The 22703-nt window shown below is 36.0% G+C and overlaps 1 protein-coding gene, 1 long non-coding RNA gene and 1 pseudogene across 2 annotated transcripts in view; 2 read left to right on the top strand and 1 right to left on the bottom strand.

Moving 5' to 3' along the window:
* The window catches only part of LOC112669713 (uncharacterized), a 76598-nt gene that overhangs the window by 51972 nt on the left and 1923 nt on the right, over positions 1 to 22703 (bottom strand). The gene's annotated exons all lie outside the window — the stretch shown is intronic.
* Positions 5638 to 5909, top strand: LOC125753676 (non-histone chromosomal protein HMG-17-like; annotated as a pseudogene).
* LOC112669712 (NADH dehydrogenase [ubiquinone] 1 alpha subcomplex subunit 1-like) lies at positions 7219 to 7398 on the top strand. Its single transcript, XM_035721323.1, has one exon. It carries the CDS (start codon positions 7219 to 7221, stop codon positions 7396 to 7398), a length of 180 nt encoding a protein of 59 aa, XP_035577216.1.

Genomic DNA, 22703 nt, shown 5'->3' with positions numbered 1-22703 from the left:
AGCAGTTTAGTGCCTGCCTTCAGCCTGGGCGTGATCCTAGAGACCTGGGATCGAGTTCCACATCAGGCTCCCTGCATGGAACCTGCTTCTCCTTCTGCCTGTGTCTCTGCCTCTCTCTCTCTCTCTCTCTCTCTCTCTCTCTGCCTCTCATGAATAAATAAATACAATCTTAAAAAAAAATACTGAAAGAGGAGCGCCTCAGTGGCTCAGTCAGTTAGGGGTGGGACTCTTGATTTGGGCTCAAGTCATGATCTCAGGATTTTGAGATCAAGCCTCATGTAAGACTCTGTGCTAGGAGTAGTGTTTGCTTAAGATTATTTCTCTCCCTCTCCCTCTGCCTTTGTGTATGCACAAGCACTCGGGTGGGTGTACTCGTGCGCTCTCACTCTCTCTCTCTCTCTTGCTCTCTCTCTCGCTTGCTCTCTCCCTCTCTCAAATAAATAAAATACTAAGAGAAAAAAAGACTTTGTAAACCTTAAATTCTATACCAAGCAAAATATCTTTCAGAAACATTGGAAAACCAAGTAAAAATTGTCAGAATCAAAATTTTCAGGACTCTGGTTAATAACAAAAAGAATGCTGAATTATGAAAAAGGCAACTGAAAAAATGGTATTAATGCTTTGTGGCATTTCTATTTATCCTGGCCCCATGCATCCCTGGCTCAGGGGTAGATAGTCTGGATGATGGCAGCCTGCATTATCACCATGAGACCCTGGTCCTTGGTTTTAGAGAGAAGAGCACGTTGTCTTTCATTTTCAAAGAAATATGTTTGTCTGTTCTAACCTGTGTGGGGGCTACCTGAAAGTGCTTGCTTTTGTTTGCCCTAACTTGGAAGTCACTCGGGGCAGAAAAGTGGTTTTACAGTCAGAATTCCTTGTAATCCTTGCAAGGCAAATGAACTACTGCTGTTTCCTTGGCAAAAGATTACAGCCGAGGCATGTGATATGCCCAGTGATGTGCCCAAAGCTTGGCAGGAAAAGCTGGGAAGAGTTTTTGTTTTTGTTTTTGTTTTTTGTAAATTAGGACATTCAAAAGTGACTACATTTATTGAGAAACCAAGAAAGCCATGTATATGCCCAAAGTAGGATGTGTGTAGAAAAGACTTAGAAAGACACTAAACTTTCACCCCTGGCTGATCTCTGACCGCAGCACGAGGAAGAAATAGAGGCTCAGCATCGTAAATGACCTGTCAAAGCACTGAAGGAGTGCTCCAACACAGTCTGAAAGTATTTTTCCCATTTCTTTTTTTTTCTTGTCTTTTCCTTTAGTTCCAGACACTCAAAGAAATCTCTGTCAAAACACCAACTGATCACAAGCTAAAAGGAACAGAGGCTTCAGAAATCTCACATGACAAAGAATATGGACTTTACAGAAATAGTTTTTAAAGGCCACTGAAAAACTAAATAGCTATAGTCCACAGCTAGCAACAAAATAAACCCTAAAATGAGAGAAAAATCTGATTTCCAGAGTTGCCATATTTATATTCAAATGCTCAGTTTTCAACAAAAATTAGGAAGCATATAAAGTAACAAGTATAGCCCATTCACAGAAGAAATTTTTTAAAAACTGCGTCAGAGACATTGAACTTACTAGATGAAGACTTTAAATAGATTGTTTAAAATATGCTTGAAAAGCTAAAGGAAACCACAGATGAAGAGCTAAAGGGAACAAGAAGAATAGTATCTCAATGAATAGGGAACATCATAAAGAAACACAAATTAGGGGTGGGTTAAGAGTTTGCCTTCGGCTCAGGTCATGATCTCAGGGTCCTGGGACAGAGCCCTGCATCTGGCTCCTCCAGTGGGGAGTCTGCTTTTCTTCTCCCTCTACCATTCCCTGTGCTTGTGCTGTCTGGCTCTCTCTATCTCTCTGTCAAATAAATAAATAAAACTTAAAAAAAAAAAGATACACAAAATATAAAAAGGAACCAAACAAAAGTACTGGAACTATAGAGTACAATAATTGAAATGAAAAAATAAATTGATAATATGTGAAATATAGTCTAGAAGCATAGGCTCACTAAAAGACAGACCTAATCATAGGAGTATAGAACATTTCCCCGTGCCTACACCTTAGCAGTACATTTCTGAAGGTTTATTTACAGAAGATACTTTTATTGAGTTCATCATACTCAGTTACAAAATTTAAAAAAAATTAAAGGCATACTAAAAGGCAAAAAACAGTTTGAAGAGTAATGTAAACATCAGAACCGGACTCAAATATGGCAAGGATGTTGGAATTTTCAGGCTGGGAATTTAAAACAACTATGATTAATATGCTAAAGGCCCTAATAGATAGGAAACATACGAGCAATATAAGCAGAGAGATGGAAATTCTAGTAAAGAACCAAAAAGAAATGCTAGAGACTAAAAACATTATAACTGAAATGAAGAATGCCTTTGCTGGCTTTATTAATAGACTTCACATACCTGAGGAAAAAAAAATCTCTGAACTTGAGAATATCTTGATAGAAACCTCCAAAACTGCAAAACCAACAGATAAAAGACTGAAAAAAGGGTAACACAGTATCCAAGAACTGGGGAACAACTACAAAATGTGTAACACATACAGCTTAAAACAGAAGATTGTAACAGAAGGAGAAGAAAAAGAAAAAGGAGTAGAAGAAACATTTGAAACAACAAGGACTGGGAGTTTCCTCAAATTAATGCTGAACACCAAATTGCTGATACAGGAAGCTCACAAACACACTAAGTATGATAAATACCAAAAAAAACTATACCTAGGAACATTACTTTTAAAAACAAAACAAAACACAACAGAAAACAAGAGATAAAGAGAAAATCCTGAAGGAAGCTAGAGGGAAAAAACACCTTACTTATAGACGAACAAAGATACATCTAAACATAAGACTTCTCCTCAGAAACCATGCAAAAGAGTGGTGTGCCTTTAAAAGGCTCAGAGAAAAAACTCACCAACCTAGAATTCTGTATCCTGTGAAATTATCCTTCAAAAGTGAAAAGGAAATTAAGACTTTCTCAAACAAAAATTGATAGATTTTTTTTTCCCCAGTAGACTTACCTTGCAAAAAACCTTCCTTTAGAGAGAAGGAAAATGATATAAGTCAAAAACTCAGCTCTACTAAAAGAAAGGAGGAGCACTGGATAAATTGAAGGTAAAATAAAAGTTATTGTCCTTATGTTTAACTGATCTAACAGATTACGTTTGTTCAAAATAATAAGAACAACAATGTATATATATGCTTATGTATAAATAAAATAAGTGATAACAATGATATTAGGGAAGAAATGGAGGAATTAGCATTATTTGTTTTTTCTTTAAGATTTTATTTATTCATGAGAGATGCAGAGAGAGGCAGAGACAACAGGCAGAGGGAGAAGCGGGCTCCATGCAGGAAGCCCGATGTGGGACTCGATCTTGGGACTCCAAGATCACGCCCTGAGCCAAAGGCAGACTGCCTAACTGCTGAACCTCCCAGGCATCCCCATTATTTGTTTTTTAAAAGGTATTCACACTACCTGGGAAACAGCACAGTGTTATTTAAAGTAGGCTTGAATTAGTTATAAATGTATTGCAAATTCTAGGGCAATCACTGAATAAAGGGGTAAAGTATAAATTATATGCTAAAAGGAGAGAAAATGAAATTATATAAAATGCTTAATTAAAATGACAAAAGGCAGAAAAATATTGGAAGACAAAAAATAAGAACAAAGGCAACAAATGGAAAAAGGCAACAGATATGGTAAATATTAATCCAACTGTATCAATAATAACTTTGAATATAAATGGTCTAACTGTGCCATGTGTTGGAATGGATCAAAAAACAAGACCCAGGGCACCTGGGTGACTCAGTCAGTTAAGCATATGGCTCTTGAATTTGGCTGATGTCATGATCTTGAGGTCCTGAGATAGAACCCTGAGTTACGCTCCATGCTTAGTGAGGAGTGCAATGCTTAAGATTCTCTCCCTATGCTTCTCCCCTCACTCAAGCTTTCTCTTGCTCTCTTTATCATGCACACATGTACACTCATGCTCTCAAATAAATAAAATCTTTTTTAAAAAGGATCCAACTATATATTAACTTATTTTAAATATAAAAAATATATAAATTAAAAGTAAAGGGATGGAGAAAGAGATAACATGCCAACTCTAAACCGAACAAAGTGGGAAAAGCAATATTAATTTCAAACAGAGAACACTTCATAAAAAGGAAAGTTTTTAGGGATAAAGAGGGGCATTATTGTAGTGTTAAAGGGATCAATTTTCCAAGAAGACATAACATGACTTAACATGTATGCACCAAACAACAGAGCATCAAACAACATCAGGCAAAGACAGAACTGCAAGGAAAAATAGATGTATCCATTATTATAGTTGGAGACTTTAATACACCTGTGTCAGAAATGAACAGATCTAGCTGGCAGAAAACCACTGGATACATACTAGAAATCAACAACACCATTGATCAACTGGATATAATGCACATCTATAGATTACTTCATCCAACAAGAAACTACACATTCTTCTCAAGTTCCTATGGAACATTCACCAAGATAGACCACATTCTAAGCCATAAAACATACCTTAACAAATTTCAAAGAATATAAATCATATAATGACTTCTTCTGGACCATAGTAGAATTAAACTAGAATTTAATAACAGAAAAGAGGGACACCTGGGTGGCTCAGTGGTTGAGCATCTGCCTTTGGCTCAGGTCATGATCCAGAGTCCCGGGATCAAGTCCCACATCAGGCTCCCCGTGTGGAGCCTGCTTCTCCCTCTGCCTGTGTCTCTGCCTCTCTCTCTGTGTCTCTCATGAATGAATAAATAAAAATCTTTTAAAAAAATAACAGAAAAGATAGCTAGAAAATATCCAAATACTCAAAGAATAAACAACACATTTCTAAGTGACACATGGGTCAAAGAAGAAATCTCAAGAGAAATTTAAAAATATTTGACCTAAATGAAAATGAAAACACAAGTTCTCAAAATCTGTGGGATATAGTGAAAGGACTGCTTAGAGGGATATTTATAGTATTGAATGTACATACTAGAAAAGAAGAAAGATTAAAAATAATCTAAGCTTCTACCCTAGGAAACTAGAAAAAGAAGAGCAAATTAAACCCAGACTATACCAAATAGAATAAATAATAAAAATATGAAATCAAAAACAGGAAATTAATGGAGAAAATCAATGAAACAAATAGCTTTGAAGCTACAAAGCTACAAATTTCTTTGAAGAAATCAATAAAATCAATAAGCCTCTAGCCAGGATAACTAAGAAAAAAAGGTGAGGACACAAATTATTAATATCAGAAATGAAAGAGAGAACAATAATACAGACCCCATGGAGATTAAAAGAATGATAAAAGAATACTATGAACAACTCTCTGCCCACATTTGATAACGTAGACAAAATGGATGAATTTCTTGAAAGACACAACCTGCCAAAATTCACACAAGAAGAGATAAGCAACTCAAAAAAAAGAGAGAGAGAGAGAGAGAGAGAGAGAGAGATAAGCAATATTTATTTAAAAAATCAAATCTAAAATTAATAGGCGTTAGAAGAAAAGGCGAGAACGACCCCCGGACCGGCCAAAGCCCGCCTGCCGCTGCATCTCCGTGTCCAGTGCTTATGTCCGCCCCTGTGGCCACCATGCCTAAGAGAAAGGCTAAAAGGGATGCTAAAGGAGATAAAGGCAAGGTGAAGGATGAGCCACAGAGAAGATCTGCAAGGTTATTTGCTAAACCTGCTCCTCCAAAGACAGAGCCCAAGCCTAAAAAGCCTCTGCAAAGAAGGGAGAGAAGGTACCCAAAGGGAGAAAAGGGAAAGCTGATGCTGGCAAAGATGGAAATAACCTTGCAGAAAATGGAGATGCCAAAACAGACCAGGCACAGAAAGCTGAAGGTGCTGGAGATGCCAAATGAAGTATGTGCATTTTTGATAACTGTACCTCTGGTGATTGTACAGTTTGAAACACTACTTTTTATCAAGTTTTATAAAAATGCAGAATTTTGTTTTCCTTTTTTTTTAAGCTATGTTGTTAGCACACGGAACACTTCCTTGTTGTTTTGGGGGAAGGGCATATGTCACTAATAGAATATCTCCGAAGCTAAATTAATAGCAAGGGGAAAAACACCTTTCCCTTCTAGTTTTGAGAAACTTCCTCTTGGCTCCCAGGAGGAGGGACTCCTTGATGTTGACACACATGAGGCACCTTAGTGGTGTGGCAAAAACTAAAATTCATTTTTTATGCCCTCTTTTTCCTCTGCCTTCAACATAGACTTGACTCCCTTAAGCCCAGAGACCTGTTGGAATCTGACCCCATGAAATGGTTCCCAGTATGTCAGGCAATCTAGACTTTACAGTGTCACCACTGAGGTGGCATCCCTCAAAAGAGTTCCTTTTTTTTAGCTTGTGGATCTTCAGATTGATAATTCTGCCATTTTCATTTCATTTCCTGAAAGTCAGGGTCAGCTTGTGAAAAGTTGTTAAACAACATTCTAAATGTGAATTGTCAACCCTCACTCTAAACTTTCCCTGTTCAGAGCACCACATGAAGGCTTCACTGGGTTTTATAGTGGCTTTCTGATGTTGGTAGTCCATTGAAGAAGGGAGCTTGAAAGTTGCTGTATACTGTTAACGATCGTCCGCCCATGTCCTGCCTGAAATACTATGATTGTTTATGAAAAGTATCTTTAATAACGCTGGATACAGTTTGGCTTGGGAAAATAAATAAATAGATAGATAGATAGATAGATAGATAGATAGATAGATAGATAGAATTAATAGCCTTCCAAAAGAGAAAGTAGCAGGCCAAGATGGGTTCACTGGTAAACTATATGAAACATTTAAATCAGATCAATTCTCTAGAATCTCTTTCAGAAGTTAAAGGCAGAGAGAATTCTTCCTGACTCATTCTATGAGCCTAGCATACCCTAAAACCAAATACAAAATACTGAAAGCAGACAAAAACATCATAAGAAAACTGCAAATCAGTATCTCTTATGAACAGAGACACAAGAATCTTCAAAATAAAATTGGCAAATCTTTCCAATAATGCATAAAAAGGGTTATATACCACAAACAAGTGAGATTTATCCCAGGTATGTAAGGCTATTCAGATTAGAAAATCAATTAATAAGGCTGGGTCTCCTTTAAGAGGCCAGAAAGGAAGGGTTTAGCTTTGGCAACCAACATGTGATTTGGTTTGAGTTTCTACCTGGGATTGGGTTCATGGCCATGTGCTTGTTCATCCTCCATATAGCCACTACACACATCCACAGGCTCACTAATGGGGGCAAGGAAAAAAGGGCTGCCTATTATTCATATCACCGGAGTTTGATGGAAAGAGATAGGCACATCTCTGGAGTTAGTTGTTACTTACTATGCATCAAAGGGTTTGGAAAATACTGATTAAAGAATAATTTTCCTGATTGATGAAAAATAACTTGGTTATGCTCATCTACCCCTTCTAGATGGTAACGCAGTGTATTAATGTAGTACATAATAAAAACAACAAAAAAGTGAAAAAAAAAGAAAAAAATTGATGTAATCCATCAGACTAATACACTAAAGAAGAAAAATAACATGATCATATCAATAGATGTAGAAAAAGCATTTGACAAGATCTAACATCCACTAATGATAAAAACTTGGTAAACTAAGAGAGGAACATCCTCAACTTGATAAAGTATATCTGGAAAACCCTATAACATCATACTTAATGGTGAGAAATTTGCAGCTTTCCAAGATCAGGTAAAGAATGTCCCCGCTCACCACTTCTTTTCAACATTGTACTGAAAGTTGAAGCTAATGAAATAAAGCAAGAAAAGGAAATAAAACATACAAGTTGGGAAGGAAAAAATAAAATTGTCTTTGTTCACAGATAATATAACTGTGTATGTAGAAAATCCAAAATAACCAACAAAATACTCCTGGAACTAAGAGGCAGTTATAGCAATACTGCAATGTTTACGTATAAAAGTCCATAATTTTCTATATACCAGAAATGAACAAGTGGAATTTGAAATTAAAAAACATAATATCATTTCTTAGCACTTCAAAATAATGAAGTACTTAAGTATACATCTACCAAATACGTATAAGATCTAGAATGAGAAAAACTACAAAAATCAGATGAAAGAAATTAAAGAAGAGCTAAATAAATAGATAGTCCATGCTGATGGATGGCAACAGTCAATATTGTCAAGAATATTGTCAAGTGCTTCTCAACTTGATCTATAGATTCAATGCAATCCCAACCAAAATCCAGCAAGTTATTTTGTGGATATCGACAAAATTATTTTGATGTTTATATGGAGATGCAAAAAACCCAGAACAGACAACACAATATTGAACATAAGAACAAAACTGGTGGTGGTGGTGGGGAGATGCCTGAGTGGCTCAGTCAGTTCAGTGTCCAATTCTTGGCTTTGGCTCAGATCATGATCTCATGGATCATGAGACCAACGCCTGAGTCAAACTCTACACTCAGTGTGGAGTCTGCTAGATATCCTCTCCTTCTCTGCCACTCTCCCTGCTTACTCTAGCTCTTTTTCTCTCTCTCTCAAATAATAAATCTTTTTTAAAAATATAAAGAATATAAAACTGAAAGATTATCACTTTAAGATTTACTCAAAGTCCAGCATAATCAAGACAGTGTGGTAATGGTGAAAGAATAGATAATAGATCAGCAGAACATAATAGAAAGCCTAGAAATAGACACATGTAAATAAGTGCAATACAATGGAGAAAATATAGTCTTTCCAATAAATGGTGCCAGATAACTGTATATCCACGTGGAAAAAATTGATTCTAGGCAGACTTTATATCCTCCACAAACATGAACTCAAAATGGATCACAGACCTAAATGTAAAACACAAACAATAAAACTATATAACAACACAGGAAAAAATATAAATGATCTTACATTTGGCAATGACTTTTTGCCTATGATACCAAAGGTGCAATCCATGAAAGATATAATTGATAAGCTGGACTTCATTTTTTAAAAAAGTCTGTTCTTTGAAATACAGAATCAAGAATATGAAAAGACAATCCACAGACTGGGGAAAGATATTTCAAAAGATATATCTAATAAAGGACAGCTCAGCAAAATATAAAAAAGAACTTTCAAAACCCAACTAAGAGGGGCACCTGGGTGGCTCAGTGGTTGAGCATCTGCCTTTGGCTCAAGTCATGATCCTAGGGTTCTGGAATCGAGTCCTGCATCAGGCTCCCCACGGGGAGCCTGCTTCTCCCTCTGCCTATATCTCTGCCTCTCTCTGTGTCTCTCATGAAAAAATACATAAATTTTGTTTTAAAAAAGACCCAACTAAGAAAATAAACAATCTGATTTTTAAAAAATTAGCCAGAGACTTTAACAGACACCTCATAAACAGATGTCAAATAAACATATGAAAAGATGCTCTGTATCATACATCATCTGGGAAATTGAAATTAAAACAATGAGATACCACCTCATACCTATTAGAATAGCCAAAAACCTAAACACTGACAAACACTGTCAATGATGTGGAGCAACAGGAACTCTCATTTATTGCTGGTGGGAATGCAAAATAGTACAGCCAGTTTGTACTGGAAGTTTGGCAGTTTCTTACAAAGCTAAATACTTGTAGCATATGGTCTAGCAATTGCATTCCTTGGCATTTAATCAAAATAATTGAAAAATTATGTCCACACAAAATCCACACAGATGTTTATAGCAGGTTTATTCATTATTGCCAAAACTTGGAAGCAACTAAGCAGTCCTTTGGTAGGTTCCATCACCATTCCATCATCCATTCACCAATGGATAAATAAACTGTGGTACATCCAGGCAATGAAAAATTATTCAGTGATTTTCTTAAATGAATTATAAAGCCAAAAATGACATGGAGGAATCTTAAACACATACTACTAAGTGAAAAAAGTCAATATGAAAGGCTACATACTACACAATTTCAATTATATGGCATTTTCGGAAAGGCAAAACTGTAAGACAGTAAAAAAAAAAAAAAAAAATCAGTGATGGGACACCTGTGTGGCTCAGTGGTTGAGCATTTGCCTTTGGTTCAGGTTGTGATCCCAGAGTTCTGGGATTGATTCCTGCATCAGGCTCCCTGCAGGGAGCTTGCTTCTCCCTCTGCCTATGTCTCTATCTCTCTCTCTGTGTCTTGCATGAATAAATAAATCTTTTTTTTTAAATTTTTTTTCTATTTATTTGTGATAGTCACACACAGAGAGAGAGAGAGGCAGAGACATAGGCAGAGGGAGAAGCAGGCTCCATGCACCGGGAGCCCGACGTGGGATTCGATCCCGGGTCTCCAGGATCGCGCCCTGGGCCAAAGGCAGGCGCTAAACCGCTGCACCACCCAGGGATCCCATGAATAAATAAATCTTAAAAAGAAAAAAAAGTGGTTGCCAGGGGTTGGGGTGAGCAGGCTGAGTAAGAGGAGCATGGAGGATTTTTAGGACAGTAAAAATACTGTATGATAACATAATGATGAATACATTCATTTCACATTTGCCAAAAGCCATACAATGTACAGAAAAAGTCATTCCTAATGTAAACTATGGGCTTTGGTGCTAATGATGCATCAATATAGGTTCATCAATTGTAGCAAATGTACTAACTACTCCAGTGGGGAATGCTGATAACAGGGGAAGCCATGCATGTGAGAGCACATGAGTTGTTATATGGAAAATCTCTGTCCCTGCTTAATATTGCTGTGAACCTAAACTGCTCTGAAAATTGAAGTCTATTTTTTAAAAAAGAACAAGAAAAGTGAACAGAGCGTAAGGTGCCTATTGGATGCCATCAAACATACTACCTTATAGATAATAGGAGTCCTAGGGAATATTTGCAGAAATGATGGCCAAAACTTTTCAAATTTGATAAGTTTGGAAATCAATTTGATAAATTAAACCAAAATGATAAACAAAAGAAATCTACACAGCAATACATTATATTCAATTCAATTCAGTTATATTCCATTCAAAAGCCAGACACAAGGAAAATCTAGAAAATCTAGACAAAAGTTGACTTCTCATCAAAAACCACAGAGGCAAGAGAATAGTAAGATAACATATTTATGGAAAGCAGCAAAAGCAATGCTCAGAGGAAAATTTACTACTGTAAATGCCTACATTAAAAAAGAAGAAACTGGAAGCCCATAACTTAGCTTTACAACTCAAGAAATTGGAAAAAAAGAAGGCCAAACTAAACCAAAAGCTAGCAGAGGAAATAAATAATAAAGATTAGAGATGGGGCACCTGGGTGGTTCAGTCGGTTAAGTGTCTGACTCTTAATTTTGGCTCAGGTCATGATCTCAGGGTTGTGAAATTGAGCCCTATATCAGGGTCAGGGCTCACCATGGAGTCTGCTTGAGATTTTTTTCTCTCTCCCTCTAAAATAAATAAATATATTAAAATCTTAAAGATTAGAGATAAACATATAAACAACTAGTAAGACAACAGAGAGAGCCAATGAAACCAAAAGTTGGTTCTTTGAAAAGATTAACAGAATTGACAAACTTTTAGTTAGACTAAGGAAAAACAAGCAAATAACTAAAATCAGAAATAAAAGTGGGGATAGTACTACTGACTTTACAGAAGTAAGAATAATAATAATAAGAGAATACTAAGAACAATTATATGCCAACAAATTATAAAACCTACACAAAATGGACACATTCCTAGAAAGATACAAATTACCAAAACCCACTCAAGAAGAAATAGAAAATCCAAGTAGGCCTATAGTATACTCTAGCAAGTATACAGATTGAATCAGTAATCATAAACCTCTAAACATGAAAAACTCAGGTCCAGATGGCCTCGCTGGTGAATTTTCCCCAACATTTAAGAAAGAATGAAAAGTAATCCTTCTCAAACTCTTCCAAAAAATAGAAGGAAGACTTCCTAACTTATTCTGTGAAGCAAGTATTACACCAACACCAAAGTAAGGCTGACAAAGATACCATTAAAAACCTACAGACAGGGATGCCTGGGTGGCTCAGCAGTTTAGCACCTGCTTGCGGCTCAGGGAATGATCCTGTAGTCCCGGGATCGAATCCCACATCAGGCTTCTGCATGGAGCCTGCTTCTCCCTCTGCCTGTGTCTCTGCCTCTCTCTTTCTCTCATGAATAAATTAAATAAAATATTTTTAAAAATCCAGACTGATATTCTTTATTAATGTAGATCCAAAAATTCTTCTTTTTTTTTAAAAGATTTTATTTATGTCTTCTTCTAGGTAAGATTGTCGGGCAGCCCCAGTGGCTCAGTGGTTTAGCACCTGCCTTCAGCCCAGGGCATGGTCCTGGAGCCCTGGAATCGAGTCCCATGTCGGACTCCCTGCATGGAGCCTGCTTCTCCCTCTGCCTGTGTCTCTGCCTCTCAGCTCTCTCTGTGTCTCTCATGAATAAATTAATAAAATCTTTAAAATAAATTCATTGTCTTTCTATATATAAACAATGAACTTGAAAACAAAATTTACAAAATAATTAATTTGTAATTGCACACAAAATAAAATAACTAGGAATAAATTTAATCAAGAAAGTGAGAAATGTGTACACTGAAAAATATAAAGCATTGCTGAAAGCAACGAAAGGATATTTTTTTTTAAAGATTTTATTTATTCATGAGAGACACAGGGAGAGAGAGAGAGAGGCAGAGACACAGGCAGAGGGAGACGCAGGCTCCATGCAGGGAGCCCGATGTGGGACTTGATCCCGGGACTCCAGGATTGCTCCCTGGGCCAAAGGCAGGCACTAAACCGCTGAGCCACCCAGGGATCCCTCTGAAAGGATATTTAAATAAATAAAAAGGCATCCCATGTCCATGGATTGGAAGATAATATTCTTAAAATGCTAGTATTACCCAATGCAATCTACATCTTCAGTACAATTGTATCAAAATCCTAGAAGAAAACCTAGTAGAAAATCGTTGTGATTTTGAATTAGGTAAGATATGGCATCAAAAGGACAATACATACAAGAACAGATTGATAAACTGCACTTTATCAAATCTGAAAACTTCTGTTCTTCAAAAGACACTGTTAAGAGAATAAAAGACAATGATGTGTACTGAGAGGAAAAAATCTTTGCAAATCATATGCCTAAGAAAATATTTGTATTGTGAATATAAAAGAACTCTCATAATTCAAAAATAAGAAAGCAGCTCAATTTAAAAAATGGGTAGATGATTTGAATAGACATTTCATCAAATAAGATATATGGATAATAAGGATATAAAAAGCTGCTCAATAGCTTTATCGTTAGAAAAATGCAAATTAAATTCATAACAAAACAACACTACACCCTTTTAAGAATAACTAAAGTTCAATTAAAATTAGTACAATACCTATTGTTAACAAGGTTATTGAAGAAACAACTTTCAAACACTGCTGGTGGAAATATAAAGCCACTCTTGAAAATATTCTAAGCAGTTTCTGTTAAACATACTTCTACCATATGATCCATTCATTTACCTCCTAGGTATTTACCCAAGAGAAAAGGAAATATATGTCCATACAAGGCTTTGTACATAAATGCTCATAGTGGCCATATTTGTAATAGCCCCAAAGTGGAAACAACCTAAATTTTCCACAAGTTCATGAATGGAGAAACAAATTAGGTACATCCATTCAAAGTAATGCTACTTAACAATAAAAAGCAACCATTCATATACACAACTACATAAATGAATCTCAAAATAGTTATATCAAGTGAAAGAAACCAGGCAAAAAGTATGTAATGTATTATTTCATTTATATAAAACTCTGGACGATGCAAGTTATAGTGACAGAAAGCAGACTGTTGATTACTTGGGAGTGAAAGGAGGGGAGGGGCAGGAAGGACAGAATAAAAGGGCAGGAGGGAAATGTTGAGGATGAGGGATACGTCCACTATCTTGGACTGTGGTGATGGTTTCACTGTGTATACATAAGTTCGAAGTTATCAAATTGTGTACTTACAAACATGTGATTTGTTATATTTTAATTATTGTGCAAAAAATGTTTCAAGAAAAAAAAATTCACACTCAACAGGCCAACATTTTAGAACATGCATTATCTTAGGGGATACTATTCTCAGGGAGAAAACTTCAGCAAGCCAGAGATAATTGCATAAACTGTGGCAATAGGATCCATAATGAGCAGTGAATCTGTAACTATAGAAATGAGCTAAAACAAATCTGGGAATTATGCTAACATATTTTTGTAGATTATACTATTGTTTCCAGTTTTTTTTTTTTTTTTTAGCCTCCTAGAATTCATTCCCTTTGCAATGTGACTTTGCAGTTGGCTCTCTGACTTGCTTTGGCCAATGGAATTTGTACAGAATGATTAGTACAGAGCCACATCTGCTCATTATTCTTGAATTTCTTTCATCATTATGAGGGGAACATGACCTGGCCAACCCATGGACCAAGGAAGATGACAGAGAGGGGAGCAGAGCAGGATCAGCTTTCATCTTGAAACCAAATCCACTAGAGCTGAGTCTATATTAATGATCCTTTGGGTACATGAGAGAGAATAAATGTTTCTTCTGTAAGCCAGTGAGTTTGGGGCGGTTCATTATGCAGCATGACTAGTAATAGCTATTGAACACATACATATACTGTGATGTATAAGCTAACATTATCAAAGTGAGTAACAAATGGTAGTGGTGGTAGAGAAAAGGGAGAAAAGTAAGAAATAGAGCAGGTATGCTACTTTATTTCTACTTGTCAAAATTTATTAGATTAAGTTGATAAATCAAGTGCTAGATATACAACTATATCTAAAACTACAAAGATAAATACTAAGAGAATATGATTTAAAAGTGGGTAGTAAAGGGAAAAGGAGAAGGAAAAGAGAATTATACTAATTTCATTATTGTTCCTTTCTGGGTATTAAAAGAAACTGAAGAAATGGAAGATTAAAGAAATTATCTAAATATATAGTTGTAAAAGGAACTTATTGAACAAAAATAAAATTTCTAAGTTATAGGATGAAATATATTATAAAACAAAGAGACCTACAATGAAAGATATCTTGAGATATCAAACAGAAAGCATGATATAAAATAACAATATTAAATCCAAATACATTTATATTATCTAGATATAAATGTGTTAAACTACTGTATCAAAAAATTCTGATTAGGTCTTAAAGCAAAGACATTTTGCTGTTGTCGTGTGACACACCTAATAGAATGTGATTCAGAAAAGTGGAAAGTTAAAAGTGTAGGTCAAGGCATATTACAATGTTGCAACTAAACAGAAACCACAATAACAAAAGCCAAGTTTACGATGTTAGCATCAGAAAAATTTGAACTGAGGACAGTTATGACCACTTCATGATTGATAAAGAGACAGTTATGAATATCTGTGAATCAACTACTGAAGCATCAAGTATAAAAAAGGAGACAGAAAAATATATAATCATATTAGGAGTGGGAAAGATTAAATAACCTCTTGAAATCCATGACACATAAAGAGGGGGAAAATTTAAAAACTTAAATGACATTATTATTATTATTATTATTATTATTATTAAAGTAGGCTCCATGCCCAATGCAGGGCTTGAACTCAATCCCACAATCAACAGTTGCATGTTCCACTGCTGAGCCAGCCAGGTGCCCTTAAATGATATTATTATTAAGATAATTCCAATAGATACATCAACCCTGATATTCGGAACACAGAAATGATTACTTCTTTTCAAATACTAACGGATATTCTCCAAAAGAAGCCATAAATTAGGTTTCAAAGACAACCTAAAAAAAAAATCTCCAAACTAGAAATAATACAAAAACATAATGTGATCAGGAAAAAGCCTTAAATAACCAAGTGAATAAAAAAGAATAAAATAAGTATCAAATGCAAGACGTTAGGAAAAGATGAAGAGGGGTGGCTGAGTATAGAGTGACAAAAGTCCAAAATGAGGTTGTGGTGATGGTTGCACAACTGTGAATATAATAAAAACACTGAATTGTGAACTTTAAATGAATTAATTGTAGAGTATGTGAATTAGATCTCAATTAAGCTATTAAAAAAGAAGGATTTAAGAATAATACAGCTAGGAAGAAGAAATGAGATTTAAAAGTCAATAAAATATAAACCATTAGGTAATATAATCAAGAAAAAATAGAGGACATTTAACACAAAATAAGAAATAAAGGCACCATCCTACAGAAATAAAGCTAACCTCCCTCAAAACACTAGGTCTGGATGCTTCCTTAGGGTAATTGTACCAAACCCTTAAGGAAAAGTAATTTCAGTTGTATCTACTTAAGACCACAGAAAAGCAAACTTTCCAATTAAGTGTTTATAAAATATGCCAAAACTCAGAATAGATTTAGAAATGTTTAAGACTTTTTTGAAGAAGCACCTTTTTAAAAAATTAATAGAAATTGTGCAAGGAGGGGTATCATAGTAAGAGAATGAATAAAGAAAAACTAATTCAAAATGGAGACAGGAAGCCAGGAAGGGTTCTCACTTCTGTGCTGCTAGTCATAGCTTCCTTTACATACATCAGTGAGAGAAGGAAGGTTTTTCTCCTTGCCCAGCAACAACTCCACCAATGTGAAATCACCACAATCCTGAACTCTTGCTCTCCTCCAATGAATTTTTGTTCAAAAAAACTCCTCCAAACTTTTTCCTTTCCTCTATTAAAGGGTGCTCTATTCCTTTGTTCTTTGAACTTGCCTAGGGATAGCTAAGGTTTGCTTGTTCTGAGTTCTCTGCTATCCCAAATAAGGTCGATTTGGGGGGGCGGGGCTAAACTGTTTACCTTCTTCTTTTAATGATTGACATTTCTTGGTGTTACAGGTTGGATCCAAAGGAGACAAACCTCTGAGGAACTACCAACAGCCAGGACTATGCACAGTATCCACTTGAACCCCTTGTATTCTTCACAAGGTGCATAGTCTTCTTCGATTTTGGTTTGGGTGAGTCTCCTCTCCATTCAAGCTTTCTCCTCTTGGTGAAGCTTTTGGATTTTACTTGGGGTCTGTTTTTATGAAAGTGTCACCCTTTCTGGTGAGTATGTTTTGTTTTCTAAATTTCTGCTTGTTTTGTTTGTTGCGTTCTCAGTTCTCCAATGTTACTGTGCATACTTGGTCTCTATTTTTGTTTATTCTCCTCTGTTTCTGTTTCTGTTTGTTGAAGCTTCTTGGTAACTCACCCATCCTGTTCAAAATGTGGGAATACACGTGATTCCCAGTGTTTTAAAACAGCTGTTGGAAAACAGGGCCCCTCATGGTATGTTTTAGAGAATCCAAAGGCAAAATGGGTTCCATGTAATCCTTGGACCAGATTCTTGTACCTTTCTGAAAACTGGGTAAATTTCTGGATACTTTGGAATTGTAATGACCATTCTGGGAAAACTTTGTTTTAGATAAATCCACCTTAAGGGGATGCCTTAAAAGAGAAGATTCCAAACATCTCAGTGACAATGGAATGCATTCTTAGATTGGAATGCAGAAGGTCCTGAAAAACAAAATGGCTCCAAAAATAACTCTAAAAGGATCCTTATAGTATACCAATAAAAAAATATTTAGTAAGAAACGTTGGCCATCTGAAGAGGTAAACCTAACTTAGGCCATTACCAGAAACATAGTTTGGATCCAACTATTCTTTCGAGTTTTGTACCTGACACATAACTAAAAATTTTAAAACAAAAGTTATAAGATCTCTGTGTCTATCTATATGTTATGTAGGTCTATATTTTAAAATTTTTAAACAAAAGTTATAAGATCTCTGTGTCTATCTATATGTTATGTATGGATGTTACATATCCATGTATGTATGTAGACATACATACATTTTCTACCTCTGGATGATACTGCCAAAATTAATTTGTAAACAATCTACTTAATTGGCTTAAAAAATAAGTCCTATAAATTAAATAGACTGAACCAAATGGTTTTTGAGTTCACACTGGTCTGAGATAAACTAAAAGCTAGTTTAAGTTTGTTGGTTTCATAAAAACAAGCATGTCTTCAGAGTTATCAACGTTAAATGTAATCAGATAAGTTCATGTTATTTCTGTTGCAAAATTTGTCAGCAGGAAAATTCACTTGAGATGATGGCTGATTTTGTCAAATATCTCATTAGGTTTTGTGAGTAATCTAGACATAGTTTTGAGGAACAAATTATTTAGATAGATAAAAGTGGGATGAGAATCTTTTAAAGTGCCATAATTATGTTTTATGGTATATGTGCTTAAAACATAACTTCCCCAAATCATTTTGGTAACTTGAAACTTTAAATGATGGAATTTCATTGAATATCTAGATCATTTTCCATCAAGATCAAATATTAAAACATTAGTTACTGAACATAGATGTATCTACTTTGGGGCAGCCTGGGTGGCTCAGTGGTTTAGCACTGCCTTCGGCCTAAGGAGTGATCGTGGAGACCCAGGATTGAGTCCCACATAGGGCTTCCTGCATGGAGCCTGCTTCTCCCTCTGCCTATGTCTCTGCCTCTCTCTCTGTCTCTCATGAATAAATAATTAAAATACTTTTTAAAAAAGAAAATGATTGTATATGAAAGGTAGGCAAGAAAAGTAGGATGTTTTCAGTAACACGAAGTATTAGGAATAGATAATTCATCTTTTTGTTGAGGAAAAAGATAGTGATTTTATCCTAACGTAAAATGATTACAAGAATAAGAAAGGAATAACATAGAACAAAAGCTGAATAGATTTGTTAAGTTGTAGGTTTGTGAAAAATGAATCTTTAGAAAGAAATTCTTTGTGTGGTCCAGCTAAAACTGAAATGGGTTTACTTAAATTTAAAAAAAGAGAAAGAATTTTCATATAAAAAATATATTGCTAAAGGGACGCCTGGGTGGCTCAGTGGTTGGGCGTCTGCCTTTGGCTCAAGGTGTGATCCTAGAGTCCCAGGATCAAGTCCCACATTGGGCTCCCTGCATGGAGCCTGTTTCTGTCTCTGCATATGTCTCTACTTCTTTCTCTCTGTCTCTCATGAGTAAATAAATAAAATCCTTAAAAAAAAAGTATACTTCTACCGAATTAAAATTTACTTTTTCTATTAAAATGACAAAGTTTTCTTAGATTATTTGTTTGCTCTTAGTAAGAAATTGTAAAAGAAAGTTTCTTTACCTTTAATGTAATCTGCCTAGGAAACAAAGATTCTGTGTTTTATCTTTATAATGTCTTTGATTACTTAGAAAAACAGAGTCTTCCCTATTAAAAAGTGCTAAGGAGCTAAGGCTTTTTGCAACTACAGAACTTTCTGTATTTGCCTTTAAAATGCTTTTGTCACTTTAGTTAAAATAATTAAGTCTTGTTTCATAATTTTCTGTGATCCATTTGGTCAAGTGTTCAAAAAATTTTATATTTTTTACAAACTTGCCAAAATTCAAATTCTGGGTGAAATCTTTTTGACCTTGAACTATCTTGAGTTTTTCCAGGAGGTTCCTAGAATATCTCAAAATATTTGTTCTCTCTCCCTACAAAAAGGGAAATGTTAAACTTATTAGGCTTATATGGTATGTTAAACTACATGAGAAGCTTGTCAAGTAAGAAGTAATGCTAAACCTTCTTTACCTTATATTTGTATATGTGTATGTGATTAGGTGCTGCAAAATTTATATGAAATTCCTAAAATTCAGGTGTGTCCTGATATATTAGTCATAATTTTAAAATATATGTCATAGAAATAAGCAAATTTTCTTGTCAATTCTGTTGTAATGAACTGTTAGCAGATCTTTAAAAATGGGCATTTTTAAGTCTTTTGTCATTTATAGACAGTTATTGTTTTACTCTAATGCTTTTGCAAATGTATTTTATCTAATGAGAAATTCATGAAAAGGACTCTGACAAGTACCAAGGATATTGGTCTCTGATAGCTTTAGGATCATATAACTGAACTGGGTTGAAGAAAATTTCTCTTAAGTGATCTATGGCTTACAACAATTGGGTAAAATCTTTGTAAAAAAGATGAAATGATTTTTTTCTTCCTAAATGATCCCTCCATAATTCAGAAACTTGAGTACTTTTTTTCATGACAGTATAATTATTTGCATGAGTTCAATAAGAATCTGTTCTTGTAAAAAGGCCACCACTTCCTTCGTGGCTAAGATCCTATTAGAAAGGATCATTCCTACTTGGGAAACCACCCCCCTTCCCACATTTGAACTTCCTAGTGATCAAGGAATCCACTTTACTGGTCAGGTGCTTCAACAGACTTGTGCTGTTTGGCCAGTTTTAGAACATGTTCACTGTGCCTACCACCCCCAATTTTCAGAACCAGTTGAGTTGGTAATTCATCATTAAGACTGAATTAGCAAAATTTGTAGAAACCCCTGAAACACCCTGGCCAAAAGCACTGCCACTGGTTCTTCTGAATCTCAGATCCAACCCTTACCCACTGGTAAGCTCCCTTTTTGAGATAATCACAGTATGCCCGATGCACCTACCTCACCCCTGCTTCCTTTGATCTACAGCTGATAAAAGGGGATATACTTCAATTTTGCAAAGGTCTAATAAAATCTTTAGAGAATTATTATACTTAGTAGAACAATCTTTCCATGGTGCTCCCAGGAGACAAAACCATTAGACACCATCATAATCTGCAGCTTGGAGATTTCATCACCTAGAAAAGACCCTTTCAGAAAGATTCCCTCCAACCTTGCTGTCTGGAAGGGACCTGACCAGGATTTGAAGCAAATGACAACCAAGGCAGACAACTTTCCCAAGATGATTGGACTAGGCCTGTATATTTTTTTCTTGCTATTGTTTCTCACCTTATTTTCTTTCTTTCTTGGAAAGACAATGCTGTTATTCACCTTTCCCAATCTATTGCAAAAGGGGCAAAAAGGGGGGGGGGCAAATCTTTCTGACTGTTGGACCCATCACCAGAAACTCCAATCTATTCACAATGTCAGAGACCCCTTGGTCTTCCCTGTAATCAATTTTTCCTTAGTCTCAAATACCACTACTAATTATAACCACAAGCCTTTGAATGTTACCTATATGGGGCAGGGTATTACGGCCAGGTGTTTCCATACTTTCCACAATCATAATCATGCTAGCTCAACTAGACACCTCCACCTTTGCCAATCATACAGTCTTTGCTTCCTCCCAATCTATGTCTTTTCCTAAGTGAAATATGATCTGTTCTCTGTACCCAAGGGAAATACAAATGGGCTAACTCCTCTTTGCAAGGTTTTTGGAAAAGACAGCTTTAGGATGGGATGGTACCTCAAGATCTCTGGCTTGAAAATTTCAAGTAGGAAATTCTAGCTAATGAATCTGTCAATAACCAGACAGCTGAAGTCCTCTGTGCTCCCCCTGCTTTAATTTTTGTCTTCAGTGGATGGCATTTTTATGGGCATATGAATGTTTAGATAGCTGGTGAATTGGAGGCCAAGGCTTATTGGGACATTTAACCATCCCTGTTAACATGCCTAACAAATCAGAAACCTCTCATTTGTCCATCCACTGAGACTCCGTGGCTGCCTTAAATGGGAACTTCTAAAAGACATCCATGACTCCATAGGGAAAGTTTTTCTTCCTTGGATTGGTGTAAATACCAATGAACAGATGATCAGAAATCTCTCCCTAATATTAGGAGAGGTAGCCAATTCCACATCAAAGCAGTAGCAGCCCAACAATGATCACTTGACTCTGGCTAAGATAGTTTTGGACAATTGCATAGTCCTTGGTTACTTGCTGAACAAGAAGGCGTTTGTGCAATAGCAAACACCACCTGCTGCACCTGGCTAAATGCCTCCGGAGAGGTAGAAACTCAATTACACAAGATAGGGAATAAGTACACTGGTTACAACAAATTGCACCTGATCTCCCTGCTCCTTTGACTTGTTTAGTTGGCTACCTTCAGATTTGGGTCATGGTTTTGAACGATTATGCATATGGGATTTGTTACATTACTTTTAATTCTGTTTTGCATAATTATTTTTATTTTTATTTTTTTAGATTTATTCATTTATTTATGATAGATATAGAGAGAGGCAGAGACACAGGAGGAGGGAGAAGCAGGCTCCATGCGGGGAGCCCGACGTGGGACTCGATCCCGGGACTCCGGGATCGCGCCCTGGGCCAAAGGCAGACGCCAAACTGCTGAGCCACCCAGGGATCCCCATAATTATTTTTAAATTTGTTGCTTGTCAAATCTCAACAGAAGTGATGCACCAGATAGAATGATGTTGCTCAACACTTTGAGATGATTTCCAAAGCTTACAATCCAGACAAGATATGACCCCAAGAGTGGAAAATACCTGAAAACTCTTTCTACTGTCTTTGTTGCGCAAATATGGTTTCCATCACCTCATGCTCTCCCTGCAACATGGGACAAGAACTCCTTTCTGCCGCTCAGTGGCACAGACAAAAATGCTTAATTAGTAAATAAAAAGCCAACCAAATGCGTGAGCAGCAATGCTTTCAAGGAAAGATCTTGATCAAAAGAGGGAAATGTGAAAATGAATAAAGGAAATCTAATTCAAAATGGAGAAGAGCCTCAATGAAGGAAGGGTTCTTATGCAGGTACTACTCCTGGCAGCTTACCTTACATACTTCAGGAGGAATAAGCTTACTTTACATCCCCAGAAAGAAGGAAGAGTTTCCTCTGGCTTGGCAACAACTCACCCAATGAGAAGCTGCTGCAACCTCAAACTCTTGCTCTCCTTAATGAATTTTTGTTCAAAATAACCCCTCCCAACCTCTTTCTTCCTTCTTAAAAATCACTT

The sequence above is a fragment of the Canis lupus genome, chromosome 25 (genome assembly GCF_003254725.2).
Source record: "Canis lupus dingo isolate Sandy chromosome 25, ASM325472v2, whole genome shotgun sequence".
Classification (NCBI taxonomy): domain Eukaryota; kingdom Metazoa; phylum Chordata; class Mammalia; order Carnivora; family Canidae; genus Canis; species Canis lupus.
The sequence above is the reverse complement of the archived record's forward strand: the minus strand, read 5'-3'. Positions and strand labels throughout refer to the sequence as shown.